Source organism: Poecilia formosa, unplaced genomic scaffold (genome assembly GCF_000485575.1).
Source record: "Poecilia formosa unplaced genomic scaffold, Poecilia_formosa-5.1.2 Scaffold245, whole genome shotgun sequence".
Lineage (NCBI taxonomy): Eukaryota > Metazoa > Chordata > Actinopteri > Cyprinodontiformes > Poeciliidae > Poecilia > Poecilia formosa.
Window position 1 is genome coordinate 351,795 of NW_006800184.1, and position 25,781 is coordinate 377,575.

The window sequence follows — 25,781 nt, forward strand, 5'->3', positions numbered from 1 at the left end:
TGATGGCCTTCTGGACAGCAGTCAGGTCAGCAGTCTGACCCATGATTGCGGTTTTGAGTAATGAACCATTTTGGGTTTTCATGAGCTGTTTGCCAAAATCATCAAAATTAAAACAATAAAAGACCTGAAATATTTCAGTTGGTGTGCAATGAATCTAAAATATATGGCAATTTAATTTTTATCATGACATTATGGAAAATAATGAACTTTATCACAATATTCTAATTTTATGACCAGCACCTGTAAGTAAACTTATTGAATTGTGAGATTGTCTCAAGCCTCATCTGTAGCGGGTCTGTGTGCCTTAAAGGTAATTTTTTAGTGGAGTCATTGCAACCAAATTAATCTTGATTTAAAAGTGCTTTTAAATTTAAGTTACCCATTTTTTATCACACTGGTCCCGCCACAATCGCATCAGTGACGTAAAGACATATTCTGGCAACTGGGCACTTACTGTATAAACTATTGGATGCCAATTCAATTTTAACAATATTCGGCATCACTGTTAAATTCACATGTATTTCAGAATGAATTTGTTGATGGAAAATAAGACTCGTATTAGAGAAAGTAATCCTGACTAGTGCACACTGAAACCGGCTGTCTGCTCAGCAGGTATGTGAAATCCTGTTTATGTTGCGTCTAGAGAGAGGGAGAGTGATTTACAGGCCTGTGAGGGCTTTGGTTCAGGGCAGCAGAGTAAGGTGTGAAGGAGAGAAGATGAGGAATCTTCTGACTGTGATTGTCACTGCATCGCATTGAGTTGTGTTATAAACTGGAAGCTTGTACTGAAATCTATGTGGACTGAGTCCAAACTGAACGAGGCTTGTAAATGTTCTGACATTGAACTTTTGTTGTCAGTGCCCAGGAAATTGCAAATGTAACTCTAAATAATTATGGAACCGGAAACAAAACTCAGTTGGATTTTCATGATATTTCCTAATTTTCAGCTGAAGCTGTAGCTCGCAAAAAAGTTACAATGGATCAACAAGATTCAATGATACAAAGGCATCATTTGTTAGGTGAATTAAAAAAATCTGCAGTAAATATAAAAACAGCCCGACAAAATGAACGAAGTCACCAGGAACTAGAGAACATATGGAACAAAACTGCAGGAGGAGACGGTTCAGGAAAATGCCAAGAGCAGCAGTGATTCCCAACACAAACTGGTTTAGTTCTACATGGGGACATAGAGCACACAGGCTTGGTTAAAATCTCCTCAAACCTCCTTAAAATGGAACTTGTCTGGTTTGTGTAGCTGAATGAAGAATACTTTCAAATACCAGACGGCTTCAGCTCCAAACCTTTAGCTGTTCGCTCAGATGCTTAAGATTAGGAGGAAATTCAGCATCACACCCAAATGAACTAAATAAGTTTGTGAAAGGAGAATTTAGGAACTCACTCTAATTTCAACAGGTAATCTGTGTGATCACCACCAACAAACCCAATGATCAATCCCCACACCAAGCTCAACATCCTCTTCCTCCGCCACGTTGACCTGGACCGTTGTCATTTACCTGGGAGAATCGTTTTACTGCACACAACTACAGGCAAACCTCTCAAGCTATTTCTTAGTATTTGTGATTGCTGCCCACATTGGAGGCTCACTCTTAAAAACCATAACAGTCGATGCACAAAGAAATGAAGAGGGAGCAGACAGGGGAGAAACAATGGAGTCAGGTGGCATTTGTGACAGCTACAAGTGCGAATGAAACGCGCACACATTCATACATTAAAGTCGTTTCTTGAGTTGACTTTGCGCTAAACCCCATTACACTCATCTTCAGGGAGTTGAGACTTCTGAGAGGAGTCGGAGAAGAAACGAAGCCGCCCAGTGGAAAGAAACCTGAAAGCAATAACTTGCAGATTTGAACTTTACAGTCGATCACTCAACAAAACCTCATCTTTCCACTCCGGCAGTTCAACAGCATTCCTCTTGAGTCTACTTCCAGTCACCCGTTATTCTTCAGGATAGAATGAGGAAGTCTTTTCCCAGAGCTGACATCTCGCTAACATTTAATATCTCATTAGAATTGTGAAGCTGTCCTGTTCTGACAGGTCCCAGTGTGCCCTCTTGTGGATCACAATAATTATTGCAACAATAAGGAGGCACTGGATATGACTTCCAACCATAAAAGCTAAAGTACAGCAAAGAGCAGTCGTAAAATTAACACACCCTCGAAACTTGTTTCATTCTGTGCTTGGGTGTATGTTACCACACTGCAGGTTGCATTTATTAAACAAAGGAGCTACACTGGAATAGTTCAAAACACTGAAAGCAGATGAAAAGTGTGAAACTGTGTCATTATTTCAAGGACTTCTTTTGAATTTATTCTTCAGATTCTCTTGTTGGCCACTCTCCCTGCTTGTTTGCAGGGAATTTTCAAAAGTTGATAGTTACACCTGCCTGCTGCCTCTTTGGCCTTCTTTCAGTCTTTTTAGATGTAACCTACAACCAAGCAATCTCTTTCTCTTTATGAATAAAAATCACAAAATCAAAACTGGCCATTTTTTCTCCCTTTAATTTTATCCCAAAATCTCATACAGTATAAGAAGCAAACAACTTTTCAGAATCTGAAAATATGAGATGAATTAAATGTTTAAAGGGGCAGTATTATGTATTTTCCAGGCAGTGTCATTTCATAGCACAATCAAGTGAAGTAACGACCTTCAGTTGTTATAAAATTGCTGTATATATCAAACATGACTTAAAAGACATTTGAATGTTCAATTTAACGCTTTGAAATTGGACATTTGTCCTTTTAAAAACTTTCGCTCTTTCCTGAAACTCAGGAAATCATCACAAGATTGCTCCTGTTTTAACCCTTTAGTCATGTTTTTATCAGCATTGCACTGAGAAGTAGCTCCTATAATGAGTTTAGCAGATGCCCAGTATCCACCAGGTGTTTGCTACTTGCCGCTGGCTAGTCTGCAGGAGCTGAGAGGGGGAGGGCTGCTCAGCAAGGCCGAAGTTGCAGTTCCAGGGAGGAGCTCCATCTCGAAGGCAGAACTAGGTCCACCCAGGAGTCTTTCACAGCTGAATGGTTGCCATAGAGATTAAAGGATTTCCTGAATATGAATGAAAGAATCAAAGCAACACTCCAGGAATGGTATTGATGAGAGAATAATATAGTATAATGTAAAACTCAAAAAACAAAATTTTACATAACTGCCCCTTTAAACACAACAATGGCGAGGTGCAAGCACCTACTGAACATGTGATATTTATTCTGCATCAGCTGTGACTTATAACAGGTCTGATTGGTTATTTTTCAGCTATTTTGTAGACACCCTCCAGAGCTGTAAAGCACACAAACTGGGACCCATATCCATCAGTCTCAACTGCTGCCTAGCTGAGACTGGTGAAACGGTTCCAGTTGTAGTTGGAACTGGGAAATTCCAACTTGCAAAACCGGCATTGCAATCAATAAGGTCACTGTTCGCATCGACAGTGAGTTGTGTCTAAGATCGGTGTCACATGTCCAGAGGAGGAAACCAAAAAACACAGGAATCTCAGGTGGAGATACATAAAAACTGGACCTGACTAAAGGTGACTGAACTGAGAAGCTTAACTCAATGATGACTGGAATGCAGATAAGGATAATAAAAAGCAGACTGCAGCTGTCAAACAAATAGTTGGTGAGGTGAGGGAAAAGTATTCAAGGGATGATTAGTAAACACCAAAAGAGGAGCAGGTGAACAACTAACCAGATCGTGAATGTGCACAGCAATGATTCATCAGGTTAAAACTCGAAAACGAAACATGACAGGAGAACTCTGTTACAGCCACTAGGATAGGGAAGTTATCCTGGTAACATCGTGAAGAGGCAGATTGTCCCCGACCCATTCAAGAAACAGAGGAGGGTCGTCTTCAACCCCCTCAGAGCACTTTGGAACAATCGCTGGAGAAGCCAGTCATCCTCAATGAGAACACAGAATGATTGAGGAAACAATAGTTTGAACTCTTTGGACTAGAGGTGGGACGAGTGGTGGCCGAGGTAAGAGTTGGGGGTCTGAAGACTGGAGAAGCGACTGTGAGTAAACTACGAAGAGCGCCGCAGTGCTGGGGTTGTCACCGCAGAAGGAGAGGAACTCTTTGACAAGGAATGCTCTGAATGAGGAAACTGTGGATGATGATGATGGTGGTAGAGAAGAAGCTGCTAAGTACAGCTGTCATTTAACCTGTTCATCTTCAACAGACACAGCTAATGTTATAGATGATGGAGCTTGTGAAGCTGAACCCAGTTGATATATGCATAATCACAATACAATTCTTTGAACTTTTTGAATTCTGCACCTAAAAATTAACCGATGTATGACAAACTAAAACTACTTCCAAAAATAAAAAAAACTAAAGTGAAACTAAAGAATATTTAATTAATAAAGACATTATTTGGCTGTCTTGCTTTTATAAAGGATGGGATGAACTCAAACCTTCTCCACTTTGACAATAATAAAACAGATATTATGTTATTTGGGAGATCAGATCTTTCCAACACCCTTCTGGAGCCCTTTTTTTTTTCTTTCATAAAGTCGCTCTTCTGTCGCAAATCTGTGTTTAATTCACCTGCTTGCAGCTTGTACACAACACTGCTGCTCGCCTGTTAACAGGAACTAGTAAAGCGGAAGATATGGGTTCAGTTCTGGTTTCGCTGCAGCGGCTTTCTGCTTGTAACAGGATTCATGTAAACATTTCGCACCGGGTTTTTAATGGTGCTAATGATCTCGTCTCATCACGTTTGAAGGATCTTCTGTGATATCAAACATCCACAAGAAGGCAAAGGTCAAAGAATTGGTTGATCTGATATGTTCTGAGGTACAAGCAGAAAATTAGAGGTGATGGTTACTGATCCAAATAAGAGCTGCTCATAATCCCAAGACTTTTACGGTTCTTTTATAGACCCACCTCTTCTCTTTGACTTTTCAGCTAAATAGGGCTTCAAATCTCAACTATTTCAGTTTTTTTTAACATTGTATTTTTTAAACAAAATAATTATTTTATTAATGTCTTTTTTGTATGTTTTCTTGTTTGTTCCTATTTTCTACGACTATCAATAATTTTATTGTTCTTGTGGGACAGGACTTTGGTGTCAATCTGCTTGTTGTAAAATGTTGTACAAAGAAATTTGACATTGACAACAGTGCTGAGATGCCTGAAGAGGATGATTGTGGATCAAATACAATTTGAATATATTCATAAATATGCAGGTACATCTCAGTAAATTAGAACATATGATCTGATGAGCCTCTTCAGTCAGATTAAAAATACCTTTTGAAAATAATCTTTAAACAAGTATTGAATAAAATCATGAATGTTGTCACTTTGAGTATTTTAGACTCTTTTCTGACATCTTTTATCCCACTTTATGTTGTCAGACAGGTTATGCTGAAGTGACTTTATCGTTCTGCAGGTCTGGCACTCGTCATGCCAGAGGGGAAATTAAACTCAATTTAATAAAAGATGGGATTAACCTCAATTAACTCCCAACTGAACAAAAAGACTCCCTCACATAGGGCCAGGTTGGTTTGTATGGCTATTTGACTTTAGTAGATAAAATCATCATTTGAAAAAAATGCTTTCTGTGCCTGTAAATGTTTTCTGTGCCTGTAAATGTTTTCTGTGCCTTGCATTAAAATGAGTTTGATGATCCGACGCATTTAAGTGTGAAGAGTAAGAAGAGCTATACCACAGATTTCTCAGAAGTAGCCTCCTGGATGACTTCCGCAAACCTTTTATTTTTTCACCTGATGTCTTGGATTCCTAGAAGAATTAGCTGAAACACTCGTCTCATCTGTTCGCACACACACACACACAAGCACACACACACAACCTCATGTTCCACCTCTTGAGTCGACGTAGCGTGTCATGGTGGAGATAGCTGGTATATTCCAAGAAGTACTCTTTTTGTCCTCTTCCGGGAACCATGTTCCACACCTGTAGCTCTATATTTAGTTCACATGATGTTTGGTAGGTCGGGTCAAATTCTTGAAAGTTTTCTTTTGAGACAAATTAGCTACTTGAATGTGAAAACACCTGCTTGGATAGATGCTAGGAGTGGTATTACACTGCCAAATGATAAATTAGCAGCGTTTATGTGTCTTGAAGTCTTTCTTCTCACACTGGCTCTACTCTCAACGTTGGTTCGAATAAACCCAATGCTGAACTTTCACTTGGAATTCGTTTTAAATCCACTGACCTCTTGAAAGACTTTTAGAACGTTTCCCTAGACGTTCTCAGGCTTCAGAACGAAAACAAGTGACCAAAAGACACTAGGAACGCGTCATATCCTCCAATGTTGCAGGCGTGCGTAGCGCCATAACCAACAAGGGAGTGGCAGGTCATACAATGACAATAAAGATGCCCGGCTAGGTCCAGTTGAGCCGGTCGCGAGGAATCTGTCTTCGGAACCAGGAAGAGGAGGTTTTTTTTTTTTTTTTTTTTTTAACATCATACAAGACATGAATCGTGTCTCGTCTCTGTGGCAACAGACTGTCCACTGCAGCTGTCTGCTGACATTCACATACCAGTAGTGCCACAGGCGTCTTTGACTGTTTCAAACTCCAGTCTAAGTGTCTTCACTGACAATTGCTTCATTTTATATCAGGACAATGAACATTATCTCAGCAGGTAGTGCCCATGTTTTAACTCCTAAATTTACATTAAAGTTCAATTATTTAGTTAATTCCATCGTCACACCAGTTTTTAATAACCCCTGGTTTAGATAAACAGTCATTGGTGCCCACATTGGATATTTCTGTTTCATTGCTTACTTCTGTCCCTTTATCACCGCGGGCTTTCTGGAACCGGTTTAACCAGTTCTGTGGGATTTCAGTAGAACAGGAATATCAAGGGAGAACTTGCCCGGGCCTCAGTGTTTGTGTTCCTCAAGGGGAGGACCAACCCAACCGGTTTTCTCTTGGTACAGAGATGAGAGAGGGAGAGAAAGAGAGAGAAAAAAGGAAAGGTGGGTGGGGGGGTGAGTGTGAGTGCATGGGGCGTTCTCCTTCACCACAGCCTCTTCTGTCTCTCCTCTTCTCCATTGCGTGTTCTGTTCCCTCTCTCTATTTCGAGGCCACTTAGGAGTTCTGAACGAAGAGGCAGAAAACGGGACAGCAGGAGCGCCGGAGCGAGAGTTCCCAGGGTGAGCGAGGTGAGTCTGGAATTGGCAAAGGTCGGACCTGAAGGCCAGGAAAGACTGGCTGATAGATGGACAGAGGAGCTGCTGGTAGGTACTGGAAGGAGTAAACAACTGTACAGGGGACTAGTTAGAAGTGTCGGTTCAACTCATGCATATGACTGAGGATTTAATTTGGAAGTTTGAGAGTTGTATGAATGTTATAAGAGCTGCTCACTAATATTCTGTATAATACAGACAGAGTATATATGTCATGATAGCATGCCAACGTTTGAAATGTGTTTGTTTTTTTTATGTTGACAGGATTTCTATTACATCAGATTATTTTTCTTTTTGTAATAAAATAAAAAAAAACGTGTCAATAATTAACCCGGCAACCACATCCTTTTGGCACATGTCTTCCTCTGGTTGTAAACGAGGACTGAGGTAAAACTCCTGCTCTGTTCCCTTTTCTCCACAGCTCTGTAATTGTACCTGTTGCTGACTTGAACACCAGAACTTTCTCCTTCTCCCAAACAACTCAGGTTTGGTTTTGCTCAGACTCCAAACTTTCCCGCTCTGATACAAACCGCTTGGCAGCAGCTGTCTGCCTGAAAGCAGCAGGAGTGAGGCGTGTTTCCCATTGTGTTATGGGTTTCTTCCCAGGTGTGGAGCATCCCGGGCGATGTGTTTGCAAAGAACATGCTAACATCTCTTTCGGCTGACTGGGAAATTTGATGCAGTTGCACATAAAGTCTGAAGCCTAGTGAACTTGAAATACTGGGTAAGCAGTAATAAATTTATACATGTGTGTGCATGTGAGAGAGAGAGAGAGAGGGAGAGAGAGAGAGAAGGAAGGGGTGTGAATAAGGATCTGTGATAGCAGAGCCAGCTAACTGAGGCAGGCAGGTCTTTTCTTGCTCTGCTGAAGTGATCTGAACAGCCTCTTTCCTGACATATCCTGACATGTCAAGAGAACTGAAACTCCACTGATCAAAATGCTAAATATTAGCACTTGACTAAATTTGGAATACATTCAGGCACAAGTTTGATGGCAAACTTGTGCCTGTGTAACAGATTCATTGTCTGTTACACACAATGAATCAGACGTTGGATGAAATGCAGCATGACAGTTGTATTTGTCAAATCCATACAAGAAGACATATTTTTATTTGAAAAACATAAATATGTTTTGTGGTGTTCAGACTATTTTAAAAATGTATGGATTTCATAGTTGTAGGTGAATGTTGCCCGAGGCGATTTCAGAGGACCAAAATGTTGATGAACTTGTCAGATTAAAGCTCTGTTACTTGAAGTTTGAAAATTCCCAAAAGCTTACGTTTTTACCAGCTTTACTCTCAGCAATGGAGACTGAACATTTCCATTGGAAATGGAAACTAAAACCCTCACAGGTGGGGTATTTAAGCTAATCATTAGTTCTTTGATAACCGAATGAAGAAACTCCAAAAACATCAGTATCTGTGACAGAGAGGTTGATCTAGCGGTGGGTTGCCATTTCTCCCGCTAGCAAGAGAAATGACTTGTGGTCTTTTACCAAAGTCAAATGATAAACTCTATAACCACTAAAATCTGATGTCCCTCTATTTTTGCTTACACTTGGTGAAGAAGGACGTTTTGTTCAGTGATTTCTTCAGTGGGTTTTGTGTTGCTTCCTTCAGTGGTTCATCTGTTTGTAAATCAATGATGTGGCAAAAGGATGTGATTGCCGGGTTAATTATTGACACTGATGTAATAGAAAGCCTCTCAACATAAAAAAGAAACCAAACACATTTCAAGTGTTGGCATGCTGTCATGCCAACATTTAGTGGGACAGCGGTTTGTTCGGTTGTCCCACCACAGCCAAATAAACGGTTGTGGTGGGACAACCGACCAAACGGGTTGGTTCATTTGACACAGTCCAGTGTGTAAGTGAACAGCACCAGTTGAAAATGTTACAAATGATCCAATCTTGGTCCCCAATCAAACTACTGACCACTCACTTTGTCATTGCCTCTTTGGGCAGGACGCTTCACTCCCTTTGCCCGCTGGGGTTCCTCAGAGGGCGTGGTGCTGCTTATTGAATGGCAGCCTCACTTCTCTCAGTCTGCCCCAAGGCAGCTGTGACTACAATGTAGCTTACCACCATCAGTGTGCATGAATAGGTCAATAACCGATTGTTGTGTAAAGCTGTTTGGAGTCCTCAGACATGGTAGAAGTTCTATACAAGTGCAGCCCATTTTACCATTTACCATCCATGCCCTGGGCACCAAGTCACCACCATGTAGCATAATGCTTACTTATTGTTCCGCTCTTCTTCACCTGTGTTTCTGTGGCTTTACAAGAGTAGAGTAGCCCACTCTACTGTCACAGAACCAAACAATATGATATACATCCTCATTTTCATTTTTTTCACTTTGCTCAGTGTTCCTCTATGGAAGATAAAACTGTTCCTGCATTACATGCTAACGTCGAATCTGAACATGGCAACAGTCCTGACATTCCAGTCTCGAGCACACTTTTCAGACATTTCATCTCTTTCTTGGTGGCGCTTCTGTCTGTGCCTCATCGTCTTCCTCCATAGCTGCTAATAGCACTTAGCATTTGTTAACAACTCATTGGAGGAAGTCATAGCATTGCATTGCACAACACAAATAATCATCTGACAGGAACACTGTGTGCTAAATATAAAAACATAATTTAATGAAGCCCTGAAGAAGATAATTTGCCACAAGAATTTTTAAAAATTGAGGTAGTCGAATTATTCAATGAAATCGTTACAGCCCTTTTCCAATAGGCTCTGTAGCACCTCAATCACATAATACTAAACGTAGCGGTCTGTTCCCTCACACTAATACTCAATTGCTCATGTAAAAGTAGTCAGAGTTCCTTCCATTCGGGATTCTTCCAACTACCTCTGGAGGGCGACTTTCAGCATTCAAATGTTACCTTTGAAGGGCAAACAGAGCCAAGTGGTCCAGGCATGGATGAGAAATCTGTTCTTATGCTTCAAATATATAGTCCCAGCCAATAAAGAGGCCACATTTCTCATTGTAAACCCTGAATTAATCCAGGGCCACCATATGCTTGCCAAAATTACTTTCAGTCCCTGAGTCAGACAGGAATAAAGCAGCACCCATAATCATGGGTGCCCCAGTGCCTTCAACGAATATCTCTGAAGATATTCGGTGCTTCCTTTTTTTTTGGAGATGTGATGGGGCACAAGTGAATTCCTGGTGACATTGATAAAGAGCTGTTGAGTGTGTAATGATGCTGTTGAAGCTTGTTGGTGAATTTAACACCAACAAGCACTTCAAATATGAACAAGTCAGTTTGATCATCCTTTTTATAACCTTCTCTTCCTTGAGGAAGAAGGCAGAGAACAACGAGGAGAAGGCGGGAATGGCCTTCGGTTAATGTCGTAAGATATGTTGTCAGCATGCAACATCTAAAGCGTGCAACCTCATGTGGGTGCTTGTCTCCTTGATCTTTTGAAAAGACTGGACCAAATCAAGTTTCAGCGTACTGATAGGACAGCGTTAACGATTTCATCTTGGTGCTTCGACTGCTTCCTTTAAAGATCAGAATGAGATCACACCTTTATTTCTTTACAAAGAGCAGGGCTAGGTGTAATTTATGCTTGATATGCTATAACATTGTGCCAACAATGCAGACTGATTGTTCAGCATAACTGCACAATTTTCAGTACGCACAAGAGGTGAGGCAGTCAGAGAGAGAGAGAGAGAGAGAGAGAGAGAGAGAGATTCTCTGCAGTAGCTCGCCCATCCCTTGTACTTTATCTCAGGTTTAGAGAAGCCTTTGGTGGGGAGCTGAAACCGGCTTGACCAGTCATGACTTATCTTGCAAGCTGAAAAAGCTGGTAAAAGCTGCTTTCCTGGTAACAAGGTTCTGACCACCGCCCAAGTCATGTTCTTCCCTTTCTGTGTTCCAAACTGTTCACTGTTCAACATGGAATGCCAGGTTTCACAGATTGTACAGGCTGCTGTCCACTGGGTCCTGAGCAGTTCTAGAAAGTAGAACGACCTTTGAGTTACGACCCTTCAGCAAGGGTGGAGGCTGCAGCTGTAGCAAGAGCTCCAGAACGCAGAGGTTGTCTTAACACGCTAGTATGTGAACTAAGGGTAAGGTGAGCTCATTGCAATATCACTCCACGCAAAATTAAGCTAGTCTTTACATGTAGGCAGGAAAAAGTAAGTAGTTAAGGAAATCGTTACCCTTTACTAAGAGTTTGTAGCTCAGAGCAGTACAGACCTGAGACTTTTTCCAATACATAACACAGCAGCAAGCGAGCCTGAATGCACAGAACTTACTTCTGAAGTTTTTCATTCATTCAGTTGCATTTATATGTTCCAACCCTGATCATTTAATAATAGGTAGTAGAATGAATCTACCATACATATAGTCACATCTTGATGTGCTCCAGAGCTCATAAGCATGATCATCTTTTAGAAATGATGTTCTGTTACCGGCTCTTTTTTGAAAAAGAATATACTGCATCTCATTACAGCTGCTGATTTACCGTGTGAACAAGCTTATTCTTATTTAATGAGGTCAACACTAGCAGATTTGCACACATTAGTAAATGGAATGTTAAATTGACTGAACTTATATAGTTCAGTTCATGGTCATTTTGACCATTCAAAGAGCTTTACACTCAAGTCACATTCACACACAGCTCAGTAGGCAACTTGGGGCTAAGTGCCTTGCCTCTACTGATGTGCCAGTAGGAAGCTGGAATTGAACCTACAACCTTCAGATTGCAAGACAGCTACTCTACCCACAAAGCCACAGTCACCCCTGGAAACATAGTCTGGGACAAGCCAGAGAGTGTCCATATAATTTGTTACTGATTATGGGGTATGTTCAATGTGTTGTAGAGAAACACTGGGAGCTACAATTAACTCACAGCACTTACAATAAAACAATGAGCAACACCATGGAACATGTGGAGAAGAATTTCCTGTGGTTCTTTTCGTAAAATCTGATCAGATCGACCCAGCTCTATAAATCCACACAGAGTGTCACTTCTAAGCGTATTCCTCTTCTGTTTTTTTCACTGAACTTATGTTGTATGTTGAATTTACTGAAGGAGTGGAAAGTTTCTTGAATTAATTTATTCCTGTATGCTATCATTTGAAAATGCTGTCAAATTTATAGTGTTTCATTGTTTATGTATTTGAATCACAAACTGTAAGCCAAAGTAGCACACCTGGCAGGTCCAGTCTAACTAGTTTTCCTCAATATAAAAAAAAATCGCTTCCTCATGAGAACTTGGGGACTTGTTCTCAGATTCCCACAAACAGTCCTGAGGCTATAACGTTCGTGTGTTTAACTGTTTCTTGTGAGTGTCTTCACAGGTTTTATTATTTCGTAATAACATTGGACTAAGGGTGTGGTGCAAGCTGGATCCAATCTTATTGTCGCAAAAAAGAAAATCCTGTTTTATTCTATTCTTCTGATGGACAATGATTAAAAAAATAAACACCTGCCTTTTTGTCACACAGTTTAAGTGAAGTTCAACTGTGAATGCTGGAAATAATGGAGAGCTTTAAGGACCTTCTGCAGAAGCTGCAGGAAGCCCATGAACGAGAAGTGGAAGGTGAGGGCTAAAGATGCATGAGCTTTGCAAAGACTGTTTTTTTTATATATATCACCATAGGTTCTGATAGTCATGAGTATGTTTTATTTTTCTATCAGTTTTGCAGGTGAAAGTTAAAGAGCTGTCCAACAAGAAGGGCTGGTGAGTAGACTCACGGTTAGAAACTGAAGACAGTTAAAACGTGAAGCGTTTTCAGATCAGACATGGAGGCGGGGGGGCACGCCAGACCTGCACCTGGCTCCGTGTTCACTCCTGTCATTTGCTGCATGGAAGGAAAGAAGCTCATGTCGCGACAAGTCTGTTATTGAGTCACCGAACTTTTGATTCTTCTTGGAACTGAGAGAAAAGGGAAAGGAGATGGGAAGATTATTCAATGTAAGCACACCTATCATAGCAATAACAACTTGACAAACAATTAAAAACGATTGGCACTTGATTAGCACTTTTAAACCATTCAGAAAGTGTAATGAAGATACTAAACATTTTCCTAGTGGATCTTTATTTACCATAGGAGCAGGTGGCATATGTCAATAAAACTCAGTTTTATGAGGCTACAGAACATACAAGCTTTGGTGGGGATATGTCAAACTCTATGCGGGAATAAACTAATTAACCTTTAATTTTGTTACTTAAAATGAGATTAAGTAACTTGCTTGCTTAGTTAAAGTCCATGTGGACAAAGTTAGGACAATCAGAGAAAAATTCTCATCTGATAGTCCGGTAGACTGAATTCGAACATTTGTTACATTTTCAGCTGGTGCGGTTCGCTTTCACACTGCACTGCGTCGAACGAACCAAACCTTTTGAAAAACCTGTTCACCCCCTGGCCTGTGGGGGCGCTGTACCAAGAGTCACTGAAGAGAACAACACGAAAAGCTCTGAAAAGGACATGAACGCAACTTCTTTCTTCACAAATTGTAAACGAAATTGGTGTGGTGTCAATCGCTCTTCAGCGCTTAGCGTGAGCCATTTCTCCCTCTAGAGTTAGACTCTCTTTGTTTTTATTGTACTTACCCAGAATGTCCTGCACAATAGTCTGCTTCCGGTTTTTGGAGGGGTGTCCGGTCCGCTTTGTGTTCACATGTACATTAGAACTGCACCAGAGTTCACTTCAGCAAAACCAAGAGCTAGGTTTGAAGGCAGACCAGAGTTCGCTTTATTATTTTTTTTGTTTGACTGCCCGTTCCCGCCTCCCCAAATGAACCAGACGTTTCTAGGAAAGTTTGGTTCAATAGGAGAACAAACTATTTGGTTTGCTTTTGACTAAGGTGAACTAAATAGAGCTGATTTGAAGGCACCCTAAATCAAATATTTTTACTAGTGATTGTACATTTAAAATAAAATATACTTACACAGATACACACAAAAACAAAACAGGGACATGTTCAAACTATGCACAAAAAAAATAAATAAACGGGAATCCTAGTCATAGTGAGGCTGTAAAGCAATACATTTTGGTCTTAGAGGCTTAGACGGAAAAAAACCTTTTCCGTCTAAGAGGCTTAGATGGAAAAAAAAATAAAACAATGACGCAATCTCTCTATCACAGTGCAGTCCTATTAACTGATTTTAAGATAAGAAAAATGCAATTTGTGCTACTCCTCTGGAGTCAGCTCTCCTCTCAGTAATTATCCAGTAGGACAGTATTTGCTTATGTAGTTAGAACCATTTCTTTGGTCAAGGTCGTGTATATCTAATATTTTCCAGAAGGCTCCTAACATTTCCAGATGCAGCTTGTTCCCTGACGGGGACAGGTAGAAACCTCAATGAGGAATATGGAAATTCCTGTTTTCTGCTAAAAGTCTTGAACTGTCTCGCAGCCTGAATGAACCACGGACATGTTTTGGCATGCTATGGAAGAACATTTCCTTTTAAACAGCTTCCTTTGTACTTCTTACATAATTAAAAAAAAAAAGTAAAATAAAATAAATAAAAAAATTATTTTATTTATTTATTTTACTTTTTTTTTTTTTTTGACCGACCAGTCACAGGTAAGGGCTGATCATGCTAACATTCAGATCAATCTAGATGATTTGGTGGCTCAGTTTCCTGAAGTCCCTATAGCAAACTAACATCATTTAAACCAAACTTGTACACTCAAATCTTAGGAAATTAATGACAATCAAACTTTTTTGCTTCTACATAAGTCTCTGACACATTTTTTTCTCTCAGTATTGTGACTAGAGATGCACCAATTTGATGTTAATATCTGTATTGGTCCTGATATTGAAAACAATTCCAGATCCCATCTGTCCAATCCATAAGGGCAGATCTGTTCAGTAATTCAATGCTTTGTGTTCTGAGCGACATCATGCTTTATTATTTTTCATTATATTTAGAATTTCTAATTGCACTTTCTGAACCAGTAGAAAGAAGGTTTGTTTGTTTGTTTGTTTGTTTGTTTGTTTGTTTGTTTGCTTGTTTGGTTGGTTGGTTTTTGTCAGTTTCAGTTTCTTTATTATTTATTTTACATTGGCTTTTTTACTCCTAATTTTGCTGACTGAACAAACTAAAGTTGCGTTGTTTTTACAAGCTGGCTATGCTATAGGTGTATTTAATTGTGCTGTACAGGTGCAGAGTTATAAATTAAATTCAATATGTTTATGTCTGTGTTTAAAGAAAGAAATGTTTTAAGTCAATTCAGCTCTGTTTTTATGTATCGGATTGGTATCGGGTCTAGTCGCAACCTCAGATATTGTATTGGTATCGGAAGTGAAAAACCTGAATCAGTGCGTCCCTATTTGTGACAACTAGCAAATAGAAATAGTTTAGGAAATTCTTGAAAAAGAATAAAAAGTTTGGTCTGATTTGACTTCAGACAGTGAGAAATAACAGTGTATGTGTCTTTTTATTCTGCGTGTGTAAAAATTTGATTTCATTTGTATGTTTATGGAATTTGTTTGTTTTACTAAAACCCGACTCTAATTGTTTGATGCCAACAGCGACACAAAGCGAATGGAGGAACTATTCACCAGAAACCAGCAGATGAAAGAGCAGCAGAGATTACTAACAGAGAACATCAAGACTCTAGAAAACAGGTAACACCGAATTAAAAACTAATGTTTTCTGTTTTGTAAAGGTACTTGAAATACCAGTGTCATCCAGGTAGTAATTAAAGGATGAACTCAGGAAAATTGATAGTGGCTAAAGCTTAGGAAAGTAACAACATGAACTAAGCTAAACAGGGTAAAACAAGCTGAAGTTCTAAAAAGGTTAGAAGGGAAATTAGTTTATCTGAAAACTGTGAGCACCAGAAGGGGGGCCTTAAAGATTCCAGTGTGAAGACTTTCTTTGAGATTAGTAAGATACAAAAAGATGAAAACGGCTTTGTATCTCTCCTGCTGGTTATACACTTATTTCAATACCTCATACTAACACAAAAAATGTTTTATTGAAAATCATGAGTTTTCTCACAATTAGCAAAATTCAATTAAGCGAATGTATTTTCTTATTTCTGATTTGCACAGTGGTACGGTCAATGGAAACGCATCATTTTACTGGGACTTGAAATTGTATTGTCATGTAAGATGATGTTGGTTAAGTCGACATTTTTCCCATTTTAAAATTATTATTTAAAAAATGCGAAAACCCTAGCTTCAGCGCCTGAGGTTGCCTGGAATGAGAGATTTTTTATTTCTTTTTTTTTTTTTTTTTTTTTTTTTTTTTACAAAATCAACTTGCTTGCAATAATAGCTGATTGCCAAACAGTTTAGTTTTTTCAAGTGTGGAACAAATTCAGCTTTCGCAGAGCGATCAATATACAAACGTCTCCTCAAATATATTAATTTGGAGCATAATTAGCATAAAATTAATTTACTTTTTTTTTCCTGCTGTGTGTTCAGACTGAGAGCCGGTCTGTGTGACAGATGTACGGTAACCCAAGAGGTGGCCAAGCGGAGACAGCAGGAGTACGAAGCCTCACGCATACAGAGCCTCCAGCACATCTCCCTCCTTGGTATTCCAGATATTTTTCATTTTATAAGCATCACTAGCTTCTTCTAAAAGTCACTTTGTTTTTCAAATCCTTTTTTGTTGCCTTTATCTTTATCTTTACTGCGACTTGTTCTTTGGGTTTTAGCTGGAGAGATGACCAACCTTCGGAAAGAGAATCTTAAACTTAAAGAAGACATCGCCAGTTTAAGAGCAACACTTGAGTGAGTATGTGATGTTTGACTGGAAAGGTTTAGGTTTCCACTTAGTTTAGCTTATTGTAAGCTAAAACTACAATAAGGTTTAGCTTATTTTAGAGGTAGCACTAAAATCCTACTTACTGATGTGGACAGTTTAGGTTATTTAACCTTTTTTTGTACAGTTTCACTCATTAGGAAAACTATTATTGCTGCAGTAAAAAGGGATTTGGATAAAAGTGCAAATTAAAAAATAAACGTGACATTTAAAACTGAATCCTAAGGAAGTTGACAAGCAAGAACAGCAGGATTTCAACTTAATCATCTCTGGGTGTCATAACTAAATGTGACCAATGAGGATTCAGTATAATAAAGTCCATTAAAACTGTATTTTACCAAGGTGACCATCTTTGCATAATGTTGTTACCTTGTAAACGACAGGCTAAAATGCAACAGAACGTTTGTGTTTTATTGTCCTGCCATTGTCGTGTAATTTAGACCTTGGTCCAATTACAGTTGAGAAGCTGAATAACCTCTACAGATTAATAATCACTCAACAAAATCAGATTCAGATTTGTTGTTAAAAGATAAAGTTCAGCTGACTACATCGTCGTTCCAAACCTTCCACTGGCTAATTTCAGTTCAATTAAAAAAATGCAAAATCCAAATGATCCCACAATTGTGCTAAAAAAGAAAAAAAAAAAAGAAAAAGTGAGGTAAAAATTCATGCCATGCAATCAACTCCAAAGAAATACAATGAAAACGATGAAATCAGTTTATTGAAATTAATTGTATATCCCAAAAGAAACCAATGTAATCTGATTTGGTTTAGTAAAGTATTTTACATTGTCAGTTCACAACAAACGTCCCATATATATCAAAGTCAAATTTAATCCAGTTACAGATCACATTTGATTAAATTCAAACACATTCAAAATAAGTTAATCTCATTTTTATCAAGTTCAGCTAATTCCAGTAAAAATTCCATTAAGTTTACTTTAGTTTTGTTTGTAGCGCCCTCTTAAATTTGTCCTTTGTTTCTTCAACACCACCTGTCGGTGTGTGTGAAAGCAGAAGTTGCAGCGAGCACAACAACAACAACTCTGTCGACGTCAAACCAAAGATGTCTCCTGACCTCCTGTCCCCTGGAGCTGTAGCCCTGGTCAGCCCAACCATCAGTCGGTCCAGAGACCAACTAGCAGATGGCGATGTACTGGTGAAGACTGAGGCAGACCACAGAGGTGAAGGTGAGGCTCAGCAGAGAAGAAGGGCTTCTTTTGTTAGAGCAGATTTTGTAATTTGTTCTCTTCTGTCTTTTTATTTATTTTTTTTTACAGAAACTGAATGCAGGCTGTTGAGACGCACAAACCAAAGTAGTTTTGTAAGTTTTTAACAGCTCTCTCTACTCTGCCTTTGGTAAAACCTAAATTAAGTTTTTACAGTTACCTAATTAGCGTGATTACAACTTCCATTTGTATTACTGCATTGGACAAATACGCTAACATTTAGCCCACACATGAGCAAAGGTGTTAATGTGTTTTCAAACCTGATAGTCTGGCTGACCCGGTTTGATTGGGGACCAAAATTGCGACATTTGTTCCATTTCCAGCTGCTGAAATTCACTTTTACGCGGCTCTGTGCCAAATGAACCAAACCCTTTGAGCAACCTGTTCCCCAATAACTTTTTAGGTGGACCAGAATTTGATTACGCATTCACACATCCCCATACGAACAAGATCTTCTAGACAAACCAACTAGAGTTAAATTAAAGCAGACATAACAATGTGAATACACCCCCAGGTTCTAAAAGGTATAGCTATTTCCTTTGGTATCATACTGTATTTCCTTTAATCAAAGAAATCTGGTAGTAACCTTGAAATGTCTTGTATTACAATCATTTTTCTCACACAGGAAGTATACAAGCCTCAGCCAACTTTAGCATCGTCCTGGAAGACAGAACACAGAGTAAATAGAGGTGGAGAAAAGAGGTAAAAACCTTATCAGTGGGTTTATACATAAATATCTTCAAAAAAGGAGAAGGATAAAAAAAAACATGCCAAAATGGTTTGATCCCCAGAAGCCAGATGAGTTTTTATGAACTCATATAGACACATAGTAACATTTGTGGGGAGGACTGCCACCATTCCCAAATCCTGGTTTTGACTTGAACTAATGAATATAATCGTAGAAACCAAAGTGGCTGAAAGAAGGTAGATGACCAAACATAATGAACTCTTTTAAGTCATTGACTGTCTGGACATTTTGAGGCATCTAAGTTTTTATTAATAGTTGTATTTTATTAGCAGGTGTCATCTGCATAAAAAGAGATATAGCATATTCTGAAGTAGCTATACAATATGAAGGACAACAAAATCTGTATTCTCAGAGAAAATACAGTCCTTCCTACGTCAAGGCAAATTACATTTATATTATTATTTTAACGACTTCAAATATGCAGCAATGGAAAGAGTCATTTTTCAATAGAGAGCAAAGAGTACATCTACTGGACATGACCTTTGAGACTTTACCTCAATTTTGTTTTTTGTGGTTGTTTTGTTTTTTTGTCCTGGTTTTCCCATCTTGTTAAAAGATAAAATAAGATCATATTCCTTCCTAATGTATAACTAACTTCTGTTCATTATTTCCTCAAAGCATTGAAGCACTTGATCAGCATTCCTCCATCCATACCCTACATCTTCGGAAGAAGTCCTCCTCCTCACCAAGTGGAGAGGTGAGACCAAGCAGACCTGTGATCCACGCTCCCATCCCCTGCCATCCCAAACCAATCAAGAGTGGCACCGTCTCTCTGCCCTGGCCTCTATCTGAAGGCCCGAACTGGGGTCCCATGGCAGCTGTGGGAGCCAACCCAGCACTGCAGAACCCTTCCAGGGGGCCTCATTTGTCACGTCTTTCCAGCTTGATCCCACCAATCTCACAAGCCACCACAAGAAGGCATGATTTTGGTTCTTCATGGCAGAGCCAAAAGCAGAGCACACCTCAGCCGCCTAAAGAGCCAACAGTGGTGTTCACGTTCAGGAGGATGCCAGAGAACATAGAGAATGAAACTAAGGCCAGGGAGAAAAAAGAAAGCCCACCTTCCAAGACTCAGAAGGTATCTGGAGAAGAACTTAGAGAGAGCTCTGATGGGCCTCTGGACCTCTCAGATCGAGCGAAGACTAAACCCAACCAACCTGGAAATGATGATAGTCCCATCGCCTTGCAATGCGAGGGAGACACTCAGAGGAGCCCTGACAGAAATGTGAACACAGCCATACCTGTGTCATCACCTTCACTCATTTCCCTCCCTTCATCCTCCTCCTCAACGCCCATCAAACAAGAACAAGAGTTGATCAGTGATCATAACCATGAGGTATTTTAAAACTTCTTCACACCAAATTAAACCTTTAAAACTTTTACCATGGTGAACAAAAGATGTAATGATGGTGTTTGTTATTGCACCAGGTTGAAGATCAAGACAAAAAAGAAGAAGCAAATGATAAAACGGAGCAAACCAACGGAAAGAAAGTTCCTGTCCTCACTCTGTCATTACGTCCAGGTAAAGATTACAGAAATGTCTGCAACTCTGTCTGCTCACTGACTAACAAATCTTCAATGCAATATCAAGCAAAGAGACATAACAGGACGCTATTGACCCTTTCAACTACGTCCCTTAATCATGTTGAGGTGGGAAAGCGGGATGGCAGTATTTAGTAAAGCGACTGACATTGTTTTCCCAAGTTGTAGAAGTAGCACACCTGGCTCAGGCTCATAACCAGCGGTATTTACAGAAGTTGGAAATAACTAGCTTAGAAATCAACCCCTTTCCTTCTGACGTGTTGACTTTGCCTGAATTCACCACATCATTTATATCCCTATGTCATGAACAGTGTTTCCTCTTACACCAGAGCAGATTTAAAAGTGTACAAAAGACGAGATGCTAACCAGTTTTCCTCCTGCTCTTTAACAAACTTCATAGGAGTGCTTGGGTTATTTTGACGTCCGTCATGACTGTACTATAAGCAAATCACCTCGAACATCTCGAAATGGTTTTTGCAACAACAACAAAAAATAAAGACATAAAATAAAGGTGAACTCATCGTACAAACTACAATGCTCCTCATGATGATTTTAAACGGCATTATGGAGAAGTATTGTTGTTATGTCATGCTGAAGGGGGAGTGTTGGAAAGGGTGGAAGCTTCTTAAAGAGACAGAGACCAAGTTCCAGGTGTCAGATACAGCTATGTCATGAGAAGTTATTTTTGATTAGAGTATTTTCAAAACATTTAAATTTACCATTACACCCCTAATACATATTTTTTTTGTTTGAGATGTTTTGAGTTTTAGAAAGAGAAAATGTCTTTGTGAATTGGCACTGCTCTGATCTTGAGCCCACTAATTGTTCCTTTTTGGTTCGTTAAACTGAAACCACTCTGTGTGTTAAATGACTTAACTCAACCCTACTATAAAGAAGCCAGAGGTTGTTTTTTTAACTTTACTTTGAGTTCCTTCTCCTGCTAAGCTTGACAAACTAGCTTTGAATTTAGCCTACACAGATGAGAGCGGAAGACTCTGTCTTGAAAATCAAGTTCTGGGAAAGAAAGCTATTTACTCAATGCGTCAGTTCTCCATACAGCCTTGATTCATTAAAAAGAACATTCTTACGTCATTGACTATATTTCGTTATTAGTTGCCAATATCTCATAAAGTACCTGTTATGAGAAAACAAAAACCTGAAGCCACACATTTACAAACACTAAAAAAAAGTTTTGAAATGTATTTTTTCTCATTGTCTGACATGAAAATTGGCTGAAAATGTCACCATAGTTTATAAAGCAAGTTATCTTATATTGCAGCATTTGCAATATTAATAGGAAGTCCAATAATTTGGGCTGAGACTTTAATTTATTCATTTTGAATGACTAATTACATACATTTTAACAAGTTACAAATTTTAACGCAATTCTTAGATTTTTCATACGAAAGTCCTGAGCTGGAACCTTTTTATTTGTGTGTTTCTGGTACACCCAATAAATCTGACATGCAAGCAACGTCCACAAACCACAGCAATGGATGACAAAGCTGCTTCTTCTTTTTTGTTCAAAACCGAGGAGGTGGTCATCCATTAGCATCCTAATGCTAATGTCATCGCCCACTGTCCACATTTCTAAAGGAGTATTTTTTATAGAAGTTCCATGAATGATCAGGTGTTCCTGAAACACTTGAAAGCTGAATAGATAGAACAAAACTTTGCACCAAACTGATGATTGAATAATCTAAATAACAGAATATAAACAATAAATATCTTTATTGTTGAGCTCATATGTCAATTTATGCAATAATTTAGCAGCAAAAAGAGCTTTAGCAAATAGTTTCAGTATGTGATTTTCAATTAAAATGTGATTCATTGTTAGTAATTAATTACAGACCCTTCAATTAACTCGCTTAAGACTTTTCAGTCAAGTCCCACCACTACTGATAATATATAAAATAAAATATAAATATTATTATTGACACACATAACACATTCAATAAGCTTGCTTTGCATTAACTATTAAATGTTCAGCATGTCTTTAGTTTGTATAGTTTGTGTTTTCACATCAGTTTCCCAGCATAGCCTCTAAGTGTCGCCATAGAGTCAATAACTGTATAAACGTGTGTAAACCAGCCAGAGAGCCTCACAGTGTTAATGCATCTGAACTCTCATGTCTGGTTTTGTGCTTAAATATCCTTTCTGCATGAAGATATTGGTCTTTTGCCTTATATGTCTTTCAGGACAACAACTTTCTACAAACTATTTACAGTTCAATGTTGAACAGGACTTCTGTCCTAGTTTAAGCCTCACAGGAATTAATCTAAATGATTGCTTTTGTATGTATTCTTTGTCAAAATGAAATATCAGTGTGACATACTGGTTACTCCCGTTTGTTTCTCATCCGACACTAGCACAGGTTTAGTATGACAGATCTACTATTCTTTCCCTTTTTTTGTTCTCCATATAACCAGTCCACCAGCACTCACCAAACCATAACAGCTCTTCCTCCGGGTGTGTTGAACGAGTGGCTTAACAGGTTATTATGGAAATGTGTCACATGCTGATGTAGATAAGCAAGTTTGATTGTGAGAAATGCCTGTCAAGGCAAGAACTGTGAAAGAGTGAAGCAATGCCTTCTTCTGATGTTCGGTGTTGATGTTCTACGCACTGAAGCAAAGAAAAGCAGAACAAAAGTATGACAGATTCCTTTAGCTAAACAGTTCACAGTGGAAAAGCATAGTTTGTGCTCCAGTGGTTCACTTATACTCATTTTTCCACAGCACTGGTAAGACTAGAGACCCTAACATCTGCGCTACAGAAGCAAGAGTCGATATCGTCAAACGGCAAGGTAACCCAAACCAAGACACAGAGCTGATTGTGTTGGCAAACGCCTCAACCTAAAGCTGTGTCTTTATTTCTGCCTGTAGCAAAAGTGTCCTTCTGTTGCGAGCCCCTGTGTGTCCTCGGCATCGTCGCAGTCCTTGTCTTCAGCAAACGAGGCAGACAGCAGCCTAGACGAGCAGGAAGGCAAGAGTGGGCCACGTCAGAAGAGCAAGGCAGGCCGCAGGAGGAAGAGACTTCGCATAGACACAGAAACCGACAGAGACTCGGACACAAACAGTGAGTAGCGGGTTCATTTTTAGTCCCTGAATGTTAGACACATTAAATGTGTGTATTTCAGGGTAATGTGACCAACAGAACTGATCAGAATGAAGCACCAGAATTAAAAAAAAAAAGCTCACTGAGTGGGAACCAATTAGTCTGGCACAGTTTGACTACAGTTCCAATACAAAGGGAAACAATTCCTTCTTCATGTTTGCTCTTTAGAGAGTGGTAGGTATGTACATGTTGCAGGGGCAGTGTTATGTAAAATCAACTTTTTTGAGCTTTACATAATGTCATAATCAAAAACATACCAGGAGTGTTGCCTTGATTCTTTCCTGCATGCTTGAGAAATCCTCTAATCTCCATGGCAACCATTCAGTTGTGCAAAATGCCTAGTTGGACCTCGCACCACCTTTCAGCCAAAACTCCTCCTCAGACCTGCAGTTTTCAAGCTTCTGCCTCACAGAGCAGCCCTACCTTGCAACAGCCCCACTCAGTTCCTTCAGACTAGCCAGCAGCAATTAGCAAATATCTAGTGGAACATCTGCTGAGCTCATTATATGACCTACTTCTCAGTGCAACACTAGTAAAAACGCTGTCAAAGAGTTGATAGAGGAGTGATGTGATGACATCCTGAGTTTCAGACAGAGCAAGAGTTTTTAAAGAGACAGAGGACCAATTTCAAAGTGTTAAACTACAAAGTTAGATTTCTTTAAAGTCATATCGAATGTTCATTTCATTTTTTAACAACTGTAAAAAAGTAACATAGTTACTTGATTATGCTATAAAATGACACTATGTGCATGGAGAACATATAGTATTGTAAAAATTTCTTGCTGCATGTCTTTTAACTCGGTCCTTGGAAATACTTGTAATGCGTCTGTCGCACTATTTATCTTGCCTTATATGTTGACACACTTTCTGCTGTAATACAAGGATTTTGTAAGGTTTTTCTTTTAATCCTATAACATAATAATAAGCCTATAGTAGGCTTATAGCTTTATTCTAAACCTATAAACCTATTATATGTTTAGAAGAAAAACCTTTACAAAAACCTTGTATTATAGCAGAAAGTGTGGTGGCCGTCGTAAGAAAGAATTTCAGTATTCAATTATGCCTCATTAACTGATCTGTACGTTATTGCAAGAGAACACAAAACCTGTTGGGAGGCAACGCAAAAGTATTGTGAGGGAATGCAATACTTTTTCAAGGTAAATTAAAAGGGAAAAAGTCCTCCATGTTCCCTCAGGGGCTCCATAAAAATCACCTCGGCCTAGCGCCATAATCTTTTTATTGAAAAACAAGAGTTTATTTTTTCAAAATTGGTCTGCTTCCACTAAACAAGTTTACTTATATGTCAAATTGTGCAATCATTTTTCCAATAGAAAGCTCTTTGACTGTGTGAAATAAATATTGTTATTTGAGTTGTGCTTGCTTCTGTTGAAGCAGTACATAAGTATCTCTAAAGTACTATCCTTGTAAGTGAATGTTCTACAGCAGCAGGAAGATGATGCTTGAGCATTATTTACCGAAAGATACAGTGGTGCAAAATATAAAATCATAAACTTTACTGGGGTTTGTTTGTTTGTTTGTTTGTTTGTTTGTTTGTTTGTTTGTTTGTTTGTTTGTTTGTTTGTTTGTTTGTTTTTCATCCCATCTAATGTTTCGGATCATCCAGCTGATCTTAGCATAAGACAAAAAGTAACATTGTGTAACTATGCAAGTCATCAAATTATGGTAGAGAGGCCAGACTACCAATGTTATTCCAACTTTGCAATCGACTGCAGGACAACATCTAAAGCACTGTAGGCCTCTCCCGTATCAGTTTCAGTCAGTCTTCATGATTCAACAACAAGAAAGAGATGTGGCAACGATTGTATCTGGGAGGAGGGAGGGGTTCTACGGCCAAAACCAGACGGGTCGAAAATAATGCAACAGCAAGTTTCACATTTGCAAAAAGACATCTTGATTATTCCTAAGACTTGTGAGAAAATACTTTTGTGGACTGGTGAGATGACATATTAACCTTCTGAAAGTGTCTCGATACACATTATAAAATTACCAAGGCATTCCACAGAAATGAAACAGGATACTTACAGTTAAACATGGTGTTGGAAGTGAGACAGGGTGGAGCTTCTTTGACTCTTTGGGATCTGGACAATAGAGAACTACAACTTCTGTTCTCTCGCAGAAAAGCCTGAAGGAGAATGTAGGGTTGCCAGTTTGTGACCTCAACTTCAAACAGACTTGAGATGTGTAGTAGGACAGCCAGACAGTTATTTATAG

General features: G+C 39.1%; 1 protein-coding gene across 7 annotated transcripts in view; it reads left to right on the forward strand.

Moving 5' to 3' along the window:
* The window catches only part of rbbp8l (retinoblastoma binding protein 8-like), a 33,043-nt gene that overhangs the window by 4,295 nt on the left and 2,967 nt on the right, over positions 1-25,781 (forward strand). The window contains exons 1-16 of one of the 7 annotated variants that reach the window (XM_016680518.1): positions 6,971-7,223; positions 7,594-7,657; positions 7,779-7,896; positions 12,635-12,729; positions 12,828-12,870; positions 13,003-13,104; positions 15,672-15,767; positions 16,572-16,684; positions 16,808-16,883; positions 17,931-18,103; positions 18,194-18,237; positions 18,768-18,844; positions 19,509-20,226; positions 20,319-20,412; positions 23,171-23,238; positions 23,318-23,510. In XM_016680518.1, the coding sequence (XP_016536004.1) occupies positions 15,685-15,767; positions 16,572-16,684; positions 16,808-16,883; positions 17,931-18,103; positions 18,194-18,237; positions 18,768-18,844; positions 19,509-20,226; positions 20,319-20,412; positions 23,171-23,238; positions 23,318-23,510 (1,639 nt within the window). In that variant the 5' untranslated portion in view covers positions 6,971-7,223; positions 7,594-7,657; positions 7,779-7,896; ... (2 more) ...; positions 13,003-13,104; positions 15,672-15,684. The other 6 variants (XM_016680516.1, XM_007569733.2, XM_007569730.2 and 3 more) reach the window with 6 other exon arrangements.